The 17630-nt window shown below is 50.8% G+C and overlaps 1 protein-coding gene across 3 annotated transcripts; it reads left to right on the top strand.

Moving 5' to 3' along the window:
• Positions 1-9134: 9134 nt before the first annotated feature.
• MAVS (mitochondrial antiviral signaling protein) lies at positions 9135-16438 on the top strand. 3 transcript variants are annotated; one of them, XM_065892630.1, is made up of 6 exons: positions 9135-9251; positions 10205-10379; positions 11681-11853; positions 12578-12734; positions 14634-15106; positions 15992-16438. In XM_065892630.1, exons 1-6 carry the CDS (start codon positions 9135-9137, stop codon positions 16436-16438), a joined length of 1542 nt encoding a protein of 513 aa, XP_065748702.1. The 3 variants fall into 3 exon arrangements, with proteins under 3 accessions (XP_065748702.1, XP_065748701.1, XP_065748700.1); XM_065892629.1 differs by having other exon boundaries at positions 15989-16438; XM_065892628.1 differs by having other exon boundaries at positions 10190-10379; positions 15989-16438.
• Positions 16439-17630: the final 1192 nt, after the last annotated feature.

Here is a 17630-nt window from a genome sequence, read left to right as displayed (position 1 = left end):
TTTCATCAGTGTCTTATAGTTTTCTGCATACAGGTCTTTTGTCTCCCTAGGTAGGTTTATTCTAGGTATTTTATTCTTTTTATTGCAATGGTAAATGGGAGTGTTTCCTTAATTTCTCTTTCAGAATTTTCATCATTAGTATATAGGAATGCAAGAGATTTCTGTGCATTAATTTTGTGTCCTGCAACTTTACCAAATTCATTGATTAGCTCTAGTAGTTTTCTGGTGGCATCTTTAGGATTCTCTATGTATAGTATCATGTCATCTGCAAACAGTGACAGTTTTACTTCTTCTTTTCCAATTTGTATTCCTTTTATTTCTTTTTCTTCTCTGATTGCCATGGCTAGGACTTCCAAAACTATGTTGAATAATAGTGGTGAGAGTGGACATCCTTGCCTTGTTCTTGATGTTAGAGGAAATGCTTACAGTTTTTCACCATTGAGAATGATGTTTGCTGTGGGTTTGTCATATACAGCCTTCATTATGTTGAGGTAGTTTCCCTCTATGCCCACTTTCTGGAGAGTTTTTATCATAAATGGGTGTTGAATTTTGTCAAAAGTTTTTTCTGCATCTATTGAGATGATCATATGGTTTTTCTCCTTATTTTTGACTGCACTGGGTCTTCATTGCTGTGCGTGGACATTCTCTAGTTGCGGCGAGTGGGGGCTACTTTTCCTTGCAGTGCGTGGGCTTCTCACTGTGGTGGCTTCTCTTGTTGCGGAGCACGGGCTCTAGGCGCGTGGGCTTCAGTTGTGGTGGCACGTGGGCTCAGTAGTTGTGGCTTGCAGGCTTAGTTCCTCCACGGCATGTAGGATCTTCCCAGACCAGGGCTCAAACCCATGTCCCCTGCATTGGCAGGTGGATTCTTTTTTTCTAAACATCTTTATTGGAGTGTAGTTGCTTTACAATGGTGTGTTAGTTTCTGCTGTATAACAAAGTGAGTCAGCTATACATATACATATATCCCCATATCTCCTCCCTCTTGCATCTCCCTCCCACCCTCTCTGTCCCACCCCTCTAGGTGGACACAGAGCACCGAGCTGATCTTCCTGTGCTATGCGGCTGCTTCCCACTAGCTATTTTACATTTAGTAGTGTATATATGTCCATGCCACTCTCTCACTTCGTCCCAGCTTACCCTTCCCCCTCCCTGTGTCCTTACTGCTCTCTGTATGACAGTTTCTAGGTCCATCCACCTCACTATAAATAACTCAATTTCGTTTCTTTTTATGGCTGAGTAATATTCCATTGTATATATGTGCCACATCTTCTTTATCCATTCATCTGTTGATGGACACTTAGGTTGCTTCCATGTCCAGGCGATTGTAAATAGAGCTGCAATGATCATTGTGGTACATGACTCTTTTTGAATTATGGTTTTCTCAGGGTATATGCCCAGTACTGGGATTGTTGGGTTGTATGGTAGTTCTATTTTTAGTTTTTTGAGGAACCTCTATACTGTTCTCCATAGTGGCTGTATCAATTTACATTCCCACCAACAGTGCAAGAGGGTTCCCTTTTCTCCACACCCTCTCCAGCATTTATTGTTTGTAGATTTTTTTTTTTTTTTTGCGGTACGCGGGCCTCTCACTGTTGTGGCCTCTCCCATTGCGGAGTACAGGTTCCGGATGCACAGGCTCAGCGGCCATGGTTCACGGGCCCAGCCGCTCCACGGCATGTGGGATCTTCCCGGACCGGGGCACAAACCTGTGTCCCCTGCATCAGCAGGCGGACTCTCAACCACTGCGCCACCAGTGAAGCCCTGTTTGTAGATTTTTTGATCATGGCCATTCTAATTGGTGTGAGGTGATACCTCATTGTAATTTTGATTTGCATTTCTCTAACGATTAGTGATGTTGAGCATCGTTTCATGTGTTTGTTGTCAATCTGTGTACCTTCTTTGGAGAAATGTCTATTTAGGTCTTCTGCCCATTTTTGCTTTGGGTTCTTTAAAAATTTATTTATTTATTTATTTATTGGCTGCGTTGGGTCTTCGTTTCTGTGCATGGGCTTTCTCTAGTTGCGGCGAGCGGGGGCTACTCTTCCTTGCAGTGCGTGGACTTCTGATTGTCGTGGCTTATCTTGTTGCGGAGCACGGGCTCTAGGCGCGCGGGCTTCAGTAGTTGTGGCACGCGGGCTCAGTCGTTGTGGCTCGCGGGCTCTAGAGCTCAGGCTCAGTAGTTGTGGTGCATGGGCTTAATCTGCGGCATGTGGGATCTTCCCGGGCCAGGACTCAAACCAGTGTCCCCTACATTGGCAGGCGGATTCTTAACCACTGCGCCACCAGGGAAGCCCTGTTTGTTTTTTTGATATTGAGCTGCATGAGCTGCTTGTATATTTTGGAGATTAATCCTTTGTCAGTTGCTTCGTTTGCAAATATTTTCTCCCATTCTGAGGGTTGTCTTTTCATCTTGTTTATGGTTTCCTTTGCTGTGCAAAAGCTTTTAAGTTTCATTAGGTCTCATTTATTTATTTTTGTTTTTATTTCCATTTTCTAGGAGGTGGGTCTAAAAGGATCTTTCTGTGATTTATGTCATGGAGTGTTCTGCCTATGTTTTCCTCTAAGAGTTTTATAGTGTCTGGCCTTACATTTAGGTCTTTAATCCATTTTGAGTTTATTTTTGTGTATGGTGTTAGGGAGTGTTCTAATTTCATTCTTTTATATGTAGCTGTCCAGTTTTCCCAGCACCACTTATTGAAGAGGCTGCCTTTTCTCCATTGTATATTCTTGCCTCCTTTATCAAAGATAAGGTGACCATATGTGCGTGGTTTTATCTCTGGCAGGCGGATTCTTAACGACTGCACCACCAGGGAAGTCTGTAGAATTAGTGCTTTTTTAAGAGAGCTCCCTTGCTCCTTCTGCCTTCTGGGGACACAGTGAGAAGACTGAGTCTGTGAACAAGGAAGACAGCCCTTACCAGACACCTAATCTGTTGGCACCTTGATCTTGGACTTCCCAGCCTCCAGAACCAAGAAATAAATGTTTGTTGTATAAGCCACCCAGCCTATGGTATTTTTGTTAGATCAGCCCAAATGCAGTAAGTCAGTATCTCATTGTGTTTTTCAGGAAGCTGTATTTTTTAAAGCCTTGCAAAGTCCAGCAAAGACAGAGGATGACAACTGCATTTGAAAGCCAGTCACCATACTCCCAACGGTCTTCCTGCAAGAATTAGATATGAGGTCACTGAATTTGGGGTGGGTAGCAAGCAGGAGTAAATTCTCAAACTAATCAACATTCACCCTGTCTTGGCTGAGCTGGCTTTATCACAGTTGAGTTCAGGTGTGATGTTAACAACATTTTGTAAATGCTGAATGTTGTGAAATATCCACAGGGTTACTACATAAAGTAATAAAATCTCATCTGAATGGTGTTCAGGCATCTTTCTACGATTCAGTTTGGTACCACTGATTTTGGAGACAGGTGTGTGCTCACGCATTTGCAAGTGATCTCAGCCAAACCTCTTAGCCCTCAGTTGTCTGTCTTTATTTTTTAAGTTAAAAAATGTTTTTTTATTATTTTGAAAAATTTTATTATTTATTTATTTATTTTTGGCTGTGTTGGGTCTTCGTTGCTGCGCACTGGCTTTCTCTAGTTACGGCGAGCGGGGACTACTCTTTGTTGAGGTGCCCAGGTTTCTCATTGCGGTGGCTTCTCTTGTTCCGGAGCATGGGATCTAGGTGTGTGGGCTTCAATAGTTGTGGTACAGGGGTTCAGTAGTTGTGGCTCGTGGGTTCTAGAATGCAGGCTCAGTAGTTGTGATACAGGGGCTTAGTTGCTCCGTGGCATGTGGGATCTTTCAGGACCAGGGCTCAAACCCATCCCCTGCATTGGCAGGTGGATTCTTAACCACTGCACCACCAGGGAAGCCCTGTCTTTCTTTTCAAAGTTGCAGTATAAAGTGTAACAACACTTTTTCTAAAAGAATTTTTTTTGATGTGACTTTTTTTTTAAGTCTTTATTGAACTTGTCACAACATTGCTTCTGTTCTATGTTTTGGCCTTTTTTTGGTCACGAGGCATGTGGGATCTTAGCTCCCCGACCAGGGATCGAACCTGCACCCCCTGCATTGGAAGGCAAAGTCTTCACCACTGGACCGCCAGGGAAGTCCTATAAAGTGTAACAATCTTAAGTGTACAGATGATGTATTTTTACATATGTGCAAGCCCAGGTACCCACCACTCACATCAAGATATTGAACATTTCCATCACTCCAGAAGGCTCTTTTGTACCCGCTCCTCAACATTCCCCAGAGGTAACCAGTGATATGATTTCTGTTTATGTAGACGAGTTTTGCCTGTTTTTGAACCTTATCGTACCTTGTGGCTGGGAACAGACAGCATGTACTTTTTGTGCTGGGCTTGTTTAGCCATGTTGCCCATTCATCCTGGTAAGATTCATGCATGTTGTATCGATAGTGTTTCGCCTTTGTTGTTTTTCACTTCTGTGTACACCACTGTTTGTCTCTCCATTCTATTGATGGACACTTGGGTTGTTTCCAGAGTTTGCCTATTGTCAATACAGCCACTATGAACATTATCTATTGTGCATGTTTCCAGGTGGACTCGTAGGTCAACCAGGAGTGATTGCTGGGTGATAGGGTTGGCATATGTTTAACTTAAGAACTGCCAAACGTTTTTCCAAATCTTTTTTTTCCCAAATCTTTTAATCTTTCTTTAAAATAGGAAAAAATAAACCTCTACCTGGTTATTTTGCGGATATTTAATGGGCCCTAAGGTATAAAACTTTGTCTATACCTGGAACACAGTGGGCACTCAATAATTGCTGGCCTCTGGCCCAGCAGAGGAAGGGCGAGCACTGCCGTGAGGTACCGCCCTAAATCATCGATCGGAGGAGGCCTTTCCCACGCAGCACTCAAGGCCCACACCCTGCGAGCCGGGCGAGCCAACCTTGGCGCCCCTGCCCTGCATAGAGCTACATGCCCCGATCCTGCCTCCTCAGGTCCAGAATGAGTGTCGCCTGGCTGGGCACTCATACCCTTGTGAACTCTGCGTGACACCGGACGTTTATTGAGCACTGACTGTGTGCTTAGGCCCTGGGCGTCCAGGAGCGAACTACATAAAGACCCTCACCCCTCAAATTACTCGGCGGAAGGAGGGGGTAGCTTCGCGTGGGAAGCGTCGGGATCGAGCCCACCACGGTTTCTACTTGGTTTCTAGTCAGACCCTGGGCTTCCCCTGGAAGTTGCTCGAGACGAAGACGGAAAGAAGATCATCTGCACTTTCGTGGACTTAGTAGGAACCCAGATCTGTCCCGAGCGCGCGTCCAGAGCCTCAAGGCCCCGCAAACCGAGGCCAAGTGCCCGCCCCCGCTGTCTGCCCAATGGCCGCGCGGCCCTACCCCCCGCCCTTCCCTCCCTGCAGGGGAGGATTCCCGGCTGTCCGCGACTGGAGGCAGGTCGCTGGGTCGTGGCTACCCAAGGTAAGATCGTCACCTTGGGAGCTCGGTCCTCTGGACTCAGGGCGCACAGATGCCTTTCGGGGAGGTGGTACGCGGCGCAGGAGCCGAGTGGGACTAGGAGTCCGCCGGGGTGCACGGGGCTTGGGGCGCGCGGGGAGCTGGGAAGAGCAGGTACTAACGCACAGGGTGTTCGGGGCAGCGAGAGCTCCGTGCACCGCATCCAGCACCGGGGGCTCGGGAGGTGGGTGGCGCGGGCGCCTGCTCGGGCTGGAGGGGAGGTTGGGCCGGAAGGAGAAGGGCGCTGGCTACTGAGCTCCTCCAGTTGCCCACAGGCTCAGGGTGACTCCCAGGCGAGGCCTAGCCCGGGTGCGCCAATCTCTGGCGGCCGCGCTTTTGGGGGTCGCGGACTGCCGCCCTCCCTTGGGTCTTGGCTGTTTTCGGTGGTTCAGAACAGCCTCCCGGTCCTCCGCGGACCTGGGTCTGGCCCGGGAATTCAGGAATAGGAGCCGAGACTGTGAGGCCTCGCCCCTTCCGGGAGGGCGGAGCGCTCTGAACTCAGCTTCTGGTGCAGTCGGGTCAGAACTCTCCTAGACGCGACGGTCAGGAACTATCCGCTCCACATCTTATCTGAGACCGGAAGGAGGTGCCTGGAAAACACTGGAAAAAACAAAACCGACATTCTTCGTTTGGAGGCTCAAAAACATCTGGAAGGACATCTGGAAGAACCTGAGAACCCGGCTGTTGTGGAGGGCAGGGTTAGAACGTCCTCAGACGTGTCCGAAAGATTTCCATACCTCGCAAGAGAAGGAACTAAATAGTGCATCTTCCCAGGCACACAGTCACTTAGCGACCCCCCTCACCCAGGCAGTGGCCTTGCCCCTTCCAGGGCTTGAAGGCAGGGGGCTGTGTGAGTCTCACTTGCCGCAGGGGTCTCTAAGCCCTGCAAGGTGTATGGTGTGCTGCAATGAGGCAGCAAGTCCTGGGTTCAAATCCTGTTAGGCCACTGGTCAGCTGTGCAACTTGGCATCGCTTGTCCTCTTGGGATTGTGGCAAGAATTAAATGAAAGAAACTTAGGATGTGCCTGCCTATAGTGGACCCTCAATAAATGTGAACAAATATGGGCTTCCTTTCTTTTTGGTTGGACCATTACATACACCCGTACTCCCCAAACTCTTTGCCTCAAAGGCTGAGGCTGGGATGCAGAAGAATGTATCACCTGACTCTCTCCTGGTACTTCTCTGGGTCCCATGGGAGGGAAGGAGGGATCTGTTCGCCACCACAGAGTTGTTCCCCCACCCCACCCTCTGATCCTCTTGATTTCTGTCACTGGTACTCGCCCCACCAGGAGTGTAGCACCTGGTGGTTGGCAAAGCAGGTCATGCAGCATGTGGCTATGAGGCTGGTGGGCTGCAGGTAGGCAGGACTACTGCTCCATTTCCCATGTGGCAGGGGACTGGTGGCCTCAGCAACTTCTGGGCACTCTCTACTCTGCAGCACTGTCTCTTAGAGGTCCCACCCAAGCTTGACATCCAAGTTTCTACTCCAGCCTGCCCCTCTCCTCTGCCCACTTGCCTCCCTGAAAACCCCTTTGGACATCCAATAGCATCTCAAGCTTCACTTGTTCAAAATGGAACTCTGGAGTCCTCTCTGCACCACTGCTTCTCCCCCAGACTCTCTGGCTTGCTAAGTGGCACCCTCCATCCACCTAGTGCCTTGATTCTTCTCTCTCCTTCACCTCCCATATCCACAAAATACCAGGAATCCAGCCATCTCTTGCCACCTTCATGGTTACTATCCTGGCCATACCCATCATGTATTCCCTGCTGTGGCCTCCTGACTTGTCTCCCTGCTTCCGTCCTGCCTCCTCCCCAGTCCAGGATCCTCACAACCACCACAGAGGTCTTTAACATAAATCAAATAAGTCAAATCAAATAAAATCCTCTCCCTTTCCTGCTCAGAGCCCTCCAATAGCTCCTTGTTTCACTCCAAATAAAACCCAAAGTCCCTTCCTATAATGCCCTACATTAGTGGCCCTTCCCAACCTCCTTGACTTGAACTCTGCCCCTCCCCCTAGCTTTCTAAACCTGGACAACTCCAATCTACTTTCTATTCTTCAAACATGCCAAGCTTGTTTCACCTTAGGACTTCTCACTTGCTGTGCCCTCTGCCCAAAACACTGATCTTCTTACATTCGAGTTCAGCTCAAATGTCAGTTCAGAAAAGCTTCCCTCCCCATCCCAGTTCAAGCAGCATGCCCTTCTTCAGGGGCTCTGTCTCACCATTTGCTTTATTTTCTCTGTAACCTTTATTACTGTCTGGAATTCTTATTTATGTATATGTTTTCTGATTTGTTATCTGTCTCATTCCAGTAGAATGTAAATTGGATGGTGGCAGAGATCTTGTCTGTCTTATTCCCTGCAGCTCTCTCCCATGAGAAAGGCAAATAAGAAACAAGCAAACAAACAGATCTATAATTGAAAATTGTGTTAAGTGCTACATAAGCAACCTGCGGCAATTGATTGTATTGGGGGTACTTTTAAATTTCAGGTTTATAAGGCTGAACTACTGTATTGTCAAAACAACCTCTCTGAGCCATTTTAGGGGTGAGGACAAGCCTGGAAAAGGCTGATAACTTGCCTGGGGTCACACCCAGAGGTGGAACTCAGCCTCCTACCGAAAAAATATGTATGTAGGGCTTCTCTGGTGGTGCAGTGGTTAAGAATCTGCCTGCTAATGTAGGGGACACAGGTTCGAGCCCTAGTCCGGAAAGATCCCACATGCTGCGCAGAAACTAAGCCCATGCGCCACAGCTACTGAGCCTGAGCTCTAGAGCCTGCGAGCCACAACTACTGAACCCGTGTGCTACAACTACTGAAGCCCGTGCGCCTAGAGCCCGTGCTCTGCAACAAGAGAAGCCACCAAAATGAGAAGCCTGTGCAGCTCAACGAAGAGTAGCCCCCGCTCGTTGCAACTAGAGAGAGCCCGTGTGCAGCAATGAAGACCGAACACAGCCAAAAATTAAAAAAAAAATTTTTTTTTTAATTTAAAAAATGTGTGTAGCAAGCTTTAGTGTAATGGTGGGCCTGCAGTCATGTTCTGGGAAGAACCTGATCCCAGATCCTGAAGACCTCAGTTCTTTGCTCTTCTACTCACTAGCAAGTCCCCTTAATTCCTTGGTACTTCATTTTCTTCAAGGTAAGAATAGGATAGATCCTATTATTATGTTGGGTGCCTTCTCCTCTTCCCCATCCTCTCCCTCCTACCCCTCCTCCTCCCTCTCCTCCCCTTCCCCCTCAGTATACTCCAAAGGAGCAGCACTTCTAGGTGGTGCCCTTTTGCTATCAGAAGCTAGGGGCACATTCAGACCTGGGGATAATGGGGCAGGAGCCAGAGCTCTCCCCAACAATGACCAACCTGCAGGGCAGAAATGGGCCCTTAGGTCTTCTAGATCTGATTTTTTTTTTTTTTCACCAATTTGTTTTTAGGCAAATTCATCGAGGGCCTCTGAGACTTAGGCAGTAAAATAGGATGATTAAAGAAAAGAGCAAAAAATTCCAAAGAGTTGAAAAAGAAAGAGAGAATTGCCTTTTGTCCAACTCCACTCCCAACTCTGTTGCCATGTGTAGTCTGTTTTCTTCCAGTCTTTTTTCCTCTCTCTCAGTCCATCCACCCTTCATGGGCCAGAGCCCTCTGCCACTTCAGAACCCAGACAGCGATGACGTTTGCTGAGGACAAGACTTACCAGTATATCCGCAACCATCATGGCAATTTTTGCAATATTCATGTTCTGGAGATTCTGCCTTACCTATCCTGCCTCACAATAAGTGACCAGGTGAGCCGGGGCGTGACAACCAGGCGTGGACTGGGGGCAGGGCTGTGGAATTCAGAGCTTCTCCCAAGCCAGGACCAACTCCTTCCTTCTCTGTTGTATCTTGCTTCCCATCCTTGACAGTTTTCTAACTTTCAGAATGAAGTGTGGCTCAGGGTGTCCTTTCCAACCTCACTGAGCTCCCTCTTGTGTCATTTTGGTATAGTGCTCCAAAATATGGCACTGAGATTTCTGGGCTTGGGACCACTCACCCACCTTCATCGGAACCTTCTTTTTCTTTATCTCTTTTGTCCTTGTTCCTGTTTAGTTTCAATTGCATTCTCCTAGTCATGGGACCCATCCTGGCAGGGAGCCTGGGGCTCAACTTTGAGAGTCTTTGGGAGCCAGACTGTGCTAGCTCCCTCAGCACTTGCTGTGGCCCCCTAGTGAAGTGAGCCTGGCCCCTCCCAGTTTTAGCTGTCCCCACATTGAACCCTGAGGCCTCCCTCTGCTTCCTCCATGCAGATACCGGTGGTATGTGAGTTTGTGGCTGGTAGGGTTTGGCTCCTCCCTCTTGTATTTTGGTGTTTGTGGGAATACCTTGCCATTTAGTTCTGCAGTAAATGTTTTCTGTGAGTTTTTTTTTTCCTGTGGGTTTTTGTTTCTGCTATCTGGTTGCTTGTTTGTATGTGCTAAGCCTCAGTTTCCTCATCAGTAGAGTAGGGGTAATAATAGCATTAAATAAGATAATTCATGCAAAGCCCTGAGCAGAGAGCCTGGGACACAGTAAGGCCTATTTCCTGGGCCTTTAAACTTGGGCTGAAACTCTGGCCTTGTCCTGGGCTCTGACTCAGTTTTAGATGGTTGCTTCCATCTTGTAGCTTTCTAGGCACCTCCATCTGCAGCTGTCCCCTCCAGAGTGGGGAGGGGGTTAGGGCTACCAGGCTTGAGCTTGGTGGCAGGGCTATGTCTTTCAGGACCGACTGCGGGCCTCCTATGAGCGCTGGGGGAACCAGGGCACTCTCTGGGACCTCTTCAACAGCCTTCGGCGGAGGAACGGCTGGGTGCCTTCCTTCATTGGGGCACTGAGGGCCTGTGAACTGTCCAGTCTCGCTGATGAAGTGGACCGAGTCTACCAGAGCAACCTGTTACGTGAGCCTCCCACCTTGGCCCTTCTTCTGGAACTCCTGTCTGATTCCCTGGCCTCCACTCTCCCTCTCCTCTCACCCCATACCTGCTGTCTTCATCTCTCACCCTCCCTCCCATCACTCCTGGGCAGTGGACAAACCTGAGTGTAGATCCATGCTTTGCCACTTATTAATCTTTATTAACCCTTTGGCCAAGCCCCTTTATTCCCTAAGTCTCAGTCTTCTTCTCTGTAAAATGGGGCTAATGGCAACATTTACCTTGTAGGGCTGCAGTGGATACCATGGGATGATGGCATGTTGAGTGCTTAGCTGGGGCTGGGTACCTTCCATGTGCTCAGCAAATGGAGCCTCCTCTAATTTTTGTGGCTGTGACGTTTGCCTCCCACGCTTTTCTCATTTCCTCCCGTCTACTCTCCCTCAGTTTGCCTTCCCTCTCTCTGCTCATCTCTTCTCTACCCCTCCCTTCACTGTCTCTTCTTTCTTCCTCATGGGCTCCTTACTTCCTTTCCCCTCATCTCTTCCCCTCCCACTGGTTTCCCCTAGAGCCTCCTTAGCTGCCTCCCACCCCCGCAGCTGCCCAGTTATCCCTCAAAGCCCTCTCAATGCTCCCTGCCAGGCCAAGTACTCAGAGGGGGTCTGCTGAGGCCAGGGTCTCAGGGGCTGAGGCAGGAAGAAAATTCACACCAGCCCTATATATATTTCAGACTAGAGACAATTCCTGAGACACTGCTCAGATTTACAGGCTTAAAATATCCCCATGTTTGCCTTTCTTTTTTTTCCTCCCCCTCCCTTCCTCCCTCCCCTCCTTCCTTTCTAACTCATCTCTTCATTTGTGGAGATTACCAGTGATTCCCCCAGATAAAAACAGCTGTGGTAGGGCCAGGCGTGGTGGGGGCAAAGGGGAGGGGCTGAGGAGGAAGCTTTAGGTCAGGGGTCAGTTAGTGGTGAAAGCTACCCACGAGGAGGAGAAGAAAGCCGCTGTGTCCCAGAATGCCTGGGGAAAGAGAAGTGGTGACTGCTGACACAGTCTGGGTGGTGAAAGGCCTGCGAGGTGCCCCCAACACTCTCACTTCCCCCACTACTCCTCCTACCTCTCCTTGTCCTCTCCACCTCCACTCCCTCCGATACCTGCCTCCTGCTTCGTGAAGCTGGTCTCCTCTGAGGAGTACTGCCCACGTCAGGATAGAGTTTGATGCTGTGGGGGACTGATAGCCATGGACCTGGAGTTCTAGGAGCACCCAGGCCTCTCTTGTCACTGAGAGCACCCCAATTCCTCCTTGGCATCACAATATCTTTGTCCTTCAGGGAATCCGAACAACACCCCATCCCCACTGGAGCGGCCATCAGTTCCTGCTGGGGTTCCAGGGCCATCCACACCTGCTGTGGCCCCCAGCATCCCCTGCAATGGCTACAGAGAGGACGAGCCAAGTTACCCTATGCCTGTCCAGGACACCCAGTCACCAGAGTCCCTGGGAGAGGTGTGTCCTCACGATCTACCTTGAACCTCCTGCTTTTGTGTTCCCGTCTGCCCACTTCTGCTCACCCAGCCTTCCGGAAGTCCCCCACAAATCATGCCTAATCTCTGCTCAGAACCCCAGGGCTCCCCCAATATGGATCTGCCCCAGCTCCCGGACTGCCAACCAGGTCTTCACTATGTGGCAGCCCCCACCCCTCTGTCATCAGCCAGCAGTGAGGTCACAATTCTGAGGTCTTTGCAGTGGTCCATGTGAGATGTTGAGCTGGGTCAAGGGATCAGGGGATGACCAGATGAGGGAGAGTGAGGGAGCAGGAGGTGATGGGGGAAGCGGGGGATGTTTGGAGCTGTAATCATTGCCAGTAAAGTTTGGGGGTTAAGATGACTGATTCTATTGGGATAGGATGAGTGGGCAGTGAGGTGTCCAGGAGACACCACTTGGACTTGAAGCATAAGAAAGGGGTTTGTGCAGTGGCCCCAAAGATGGGGACCTTTCTTTAGGGCCAGACAGATGAATAGGGGCCCCCCATAGGATGATTTTCTATGAGGTGGCTTCAAAGTCACCTGCAGATAGAAGTCCTGGCAATGACCAAAGCCGAGGCAAGGGCTTCCTTGGTCCTGTGCTTCATGGCATGGGCTGTGGCCTGTAGGAGCCGTCCCAAGCATAAGCTGCCCTTTGCCAGCTCCTGGGAGAAGCAACTGCCTTATTCGTATATTCCTTCGTGCAGAGTTCAAAGAAAGCCCCACAGCCACCCAGCTCTGGGGCTGTCCTCAAGAGGCTTGGTGGCCCCCTGCAGCCCTCATCTGACATGGTGGCCCTCAGCCCTCTGACCTGCAGTGGACATCAGGAGCAAGACACAGAACTGGGCACCACCCACACAGCAGGTATGCATGGACCCTGGAGTTATAGGGCCTTTCTGACCTCCCAGTGAGGGTAAGGGTTAGAGTTGCCCCTCTTGTTTTCTTGGACAGGAGGCAAAGGTGGTATTCCCCAGGGAAATGAGTTCACCCCAGGGAACAACCCAGTTCCTCAGAGGGCTTATTGGTTAGTATTTGCTTTGTAACATACAACCCCAAAATTTAGTAGCTTAAAATACGACTATTTACTTAGCTCATGATTGTGTGGGTCAGCAATTTGGGCTGCCTCAGATGGGCTGAATTCCCTCTTATATACGCATCAGGGTACATATAAGCTGTTTACGGCTGTTGGCTGGGACACCTCAGTTCTCTTCTATGAGTCTCTTACCTTCCAGCAGTCAAGCCCATTTCATATACCTGAGCAGAGTTCTGAGAGAGGGAGAGTGGGCTTCTGGGGCATAGACTCAAAACTGGCACAGTTTTCCTCCTGCCTCTTTCTGTGGGACAAAGCAAGTTACAAGGCCAGCGCAGCATCAAGGAGTAGAAAGATAGACTCCATCCCTACATGAGAGGACTGACAAGGTCACATTGCAGAGCGCGTGGATGCAGGTAGAAGTGAATTAGGGCCATGCCTGCACTATACCAAAGGGACTATGTAGGGATCCGCCAGGATCTGGAGGACAGTGCAAGAAGAGTACAGGGCTGGGCCAGCTGTTGTCAGGGAGCACTGCCCTACCCTAAAGGGGTCTCTAGCTCCCAGTGAATCACTAAAACTTTTCAGCCCCCAGGAGAAGTATGTTCTTCATCAGCCAAGGGTCTGGACCCTCATATCAGACATCTCAGGAATATAGTGCTATCTACTCTGATGTCTCAGGCTGGCATCTCTGCACCACTATTTCCCAAACTGTGTTCCACATGACAGTGATGCCCAGCCAGCCCACAGTGCCCCCGGAACAGCCACAAGACACAGGAGCTCAGAGAAGCCACCTTAGTGTCCCATGCTCCTGTCACACCAAACTCTAACCCAAGTATCCTTTTGCACTTTGCATTGTCAGCTTGCTGTGGAACATCTTTTCAAGAAATGCTGCTGTGGACCAGGGAGGCAGAGGGCACTTTGATTTCAGTATGAGTATGGACACAGGTCCCATGAGATTCTGTGGTGTTAGCTTTGAGATGGGGGGTGGTGGACATCAGAATCACTCCCGACCTTTGTCAGCTGTAGGGCCAGGCATGTGTGTTCTCAAGAGTTCCATGGTGAATCCTTATGTAGCTGTCTTTATGGACCATCACCACCTGCTCCCTCCTGATTCCCCCAGTTCAGACTCTCCTCCCAGGGGTGGCTTTGTCCCTGTACCCCCAAGCCCTTGGGCCTCCTAGAAGATTTGCACACACTGGGGGCTGACTGGGCCTCTGGTGCCACATGACTGGTGTGGGCTCTTCTAAGAAGAGCCATCCTGCTCCTCTTGCCCTGGCCTAGGATTGTTCCTGCTGAGAGGAAAGATGGCAGTGGGAGAAACATCCAGGATTCCACTTGTCTAAGGAGAGGATGGAAGAGGCAGACACAAGAGGAAAGGGGGGTGTCCTAGGCAGGAGAAGAAAAAGCAGAGAGGAAAATTAATAATGATTTTCAAGCTCCTAGACCCTGTTAAAGGGAGGGATCATTTTGCTCTTGTGAGAGAACACATCAAGGACTGAGGAGGGACAGGACCAAGAATTTATCTGCAACCATTGGGCCTTCAGCCCTGGGAACCAAAGAGACTGTGGAGAGTCCTCCATGGGTAGGAGGTTGGGAGGCTTGGATGCAATAGGGATGGTGTGAGCTGGGGCAGAGAGACCCTTTTCCAGCCCTCTGATCCCAAGGCCACTGTGATTTTAGGATAACACTCCTGTGGGTTTGTGTTTCTCATTTTGTTTTGCCACCTACAGGCGTGGTCTCCAGTTTCACATCATCCTATGGGCCTGTGTCTCCGACTGTCTCCTTCCAGCCCTTGGTCCGTTCTACCACCAGGGCAAGCCGCTTGCCTGGACCCCCAGTGTCAGCTCCATCTATTGGCACCTCCTCCTCCTCCACTGGCTTGGCCTCTGCAGGAGGTGCTGGTGACCAGGCTGAAGGTACCATCTGCTCCAGCGGGGCAGGGGTGCCCACCAGCTCAGCATTTGGCAGCACAGTGCCTTCCAAGTTGTCCACCAGCTTGAAGCCCCCTGGTGCAATGCCCACTAATGTGCTCACCAGTCTAGCACCATCCAAATTGCCCATCAACTCAGTGCATTCTGGTGTGGTGCCACCCGAAGTGCCTACTGGCTTGGTGCCTGGCCACAGGAAACATATGTGCACGGTGCCCAGAAAGCTGCCTGCCAACACAGGGCCCACCATCAGGAACAGCAACAGACTTGTGGAGGTGAGTCCTCGCCCCTCCTAGCAGTGATCCAGGCCTCTTCCTTGTACCCTTTCCAGTCTCCATTCTGTCTCCAGCCTAGGCTGGTCCAGGGCTTCTTCTGAAGGCATAGGGACAGCTGAGACCTAGCCTCATCCAGACCTAACACCATGTCCTTTAGAGTAATAATAATCATTAGAACTCTTAAGTGTGAATGCTTCAGGAGGGTCAGGCTTGCTGGGCCACCTCCACTGGTCACATGCATTAACCCATTTAGAGCTCACAGCTTCCTTTTAAGCTCATCAATACTATTTTGCAGGTGAGGAAACATTGAGGGGTAGAGCAGGGTAGCCTGTTTGCCTCGATGCCTTGCTCTTCACCACTGGGATATATGGCCTGCCCCACCATGACCAGGGTTTTACAAACTGCAGTCCCAGCCCATCCATCTCTGACCCTAGCAGCCTCCACAGTTGCCTGCTCGGAGCCTGCACGTCTAACCCTACTACTGCTGTCTGTCTGGAAGAACCAAGTCCATGGGGCCCCTTGGGTGCATGGCCCAGCCTATGACCCTGTGGCTGCTTCATGGCCATCAAGCCCAGGCATAATGTCAAAGTAGATGGGGCCACACATGACCAAGTGCTCCCTGGGGTGGGAGTGAGCTCACAGGCAGGCCAGTGAGTAGAGCTTTCAGCCCTGGAGGAGTTCACCACTGATGCTCCTGCAGGGCCTTAGTCCCCTCCTCCCCCACTGTCCTCCTGCACCATCAGTGGGTTGAGTCCCCAAGAGAGGGTTGCCTCACAGCACTATGGGCTGGGAACTGAGGGGTTGGCCTGTTTTGGGAATGGGGCCACCTAACCTGGCTTGCCCCCCACCGTCAGTCCCTCCAGTCCCTCCTTTCTTTCTCAGGAGACTCCAGCATCTCCAGCACCCACAGGTACTGCCACTGGAGGCACCTCGCCATGGCCAGATAGCAGCTCTGACTGCTGGGGCTCAGAGCTGGAGCTGAGCAAGCCTGGCAGGCTGGTGTCCAGAATGGACAGCCAACCGTTCTCGGGCTGCTCCGCAGACCTCGCCATCAGCCACAGTAACTCCCTGGGCGTGGGGCCTGACAACGCTCCGGAGGAAAATGAGTACGAGTCGGAGGACACCATTAGGATCCACGGGGGCCCCAGTACCCCCGTCCTGGGGGACAGCCCTGGGACACACACCGCCCCAGAATTCTGGGAGGAGGAAGAGTTGGAGGAGTTGCTGGTGGTCAGGAACTTGCCCTGGGCTCCGTGGCTTGGGGTGGCCGTGGCTGGGGTGCTCCTAGCTGCGCTCCTGGCCACACTGTACCGGCGGCGCCCACTACAGTGAAACTCCTGGGCCCTCCCTATCACGCATCTGCTCCCTTTCCCATGGTACATCTGCCTGAGCCACTGAGTTGAGCTGTCCCACCATCCTTGACGCTATCTCTGGGCTGGCAGAGGCTGGGTCAGAGGCGAGGCAGCATTTCCATCCCAGCTCCTGCCCTTGGCAGCTCCCCCACCATCCTTGGCTTTCTGGGCCCTGGGCTGCCCTGAGTGCTCCAGACCTCGCCCACCTGGCCATCTGGTTGTTGCCCTTATCCTCTGGAGGAGGTGCCCCCGTCTAGGCCTTATCCCTCTTTACCCAAGTGCAAGGATCAGGAGGTGCTACTGGAGACCGCAGGGGGTCGGAAACATCCCCCATCCTGCCCTGGTCCCTGGCAGCCAATGGGGGGGGTAGGAGACCCCACAGAACATCACTCCAGCCCCCAGTGGCCCAGCCTCAGGCTATTGCCCCAGGAGCAGCGGAGTGGCCCATCTTCAAGGACTTAGTCCCCTGCCTCTCTAGTTCCCCTCCCCTGCCACACAAGGTTGGGGAGGAGGTCTGGAGATTCCCATGGACCCCTGGGAAGCCTGATCAGGTGCTAGGCCTGAGGACCACCTAAGTGCCCCTCTCCAGCCTTCTCCTCCTTGTCTCTGTTCTCTTCAGCTCCATATGGGGGTTGGAGAGGGAGCACATGCAGGGCAGAGCTCAGGCCAAGGTTTGGATTTCAGCTCCACCTCTTCTTGGGCTGTGTGGCCTTGGCAAATAATCAGCCTTCTCTGGTCTTGCTTACTCATGTGGACCCTGAGGATCATGGCTCATCCTTCACTGGGTTCTCCTGAGACTGAAGCATACACGTCTTTGTCAAGTGCCTGGTCCAGAGCAGGTGGCCACTAAATGCTTTTCTCACCTCTCCCTGCCCAGCCTGGTAGAGATGAGGGCATGAGAGGCAGAGTGCCCAGTGGGTAAGCGTGCACTGCTGCAGTGTAGGATGGCTGAAGCCTGCATCCCATCTTACTAACTCTGCTCTTGGGCAAGCTGTTAACCTCTCTGTGCCTGTTTTCTCATCTATAAAATGGGGATGAATAGTAAAATTTTATGTATAGATATACATGTCCTAGTGTTGTGAGGATTAAATGAGTTTATCTATATAAATCTTAGAATGGTTCCTGACATTTCATTTACTAGGGGTGGATACATTATCTCTATTCAAATGTGG

Source organism: Phocoena phocoena, chromosome 15 (assembly GCF_963924675.1).
Source record: "Phocoena phocoena chromosome 15, mPhoPho1.1, whole genome shotgun sequence".
NCBI lineage: Eukaryota > Metazoa > Chordata > Mammalia > Artiodactyla > Phocoenidae > Phocoena > Phocoena phocoena.
Note: the sequence above shows the minus strand (reverse complement) of the source record. Positions and strands in the feature narration are given on the sequence as shown.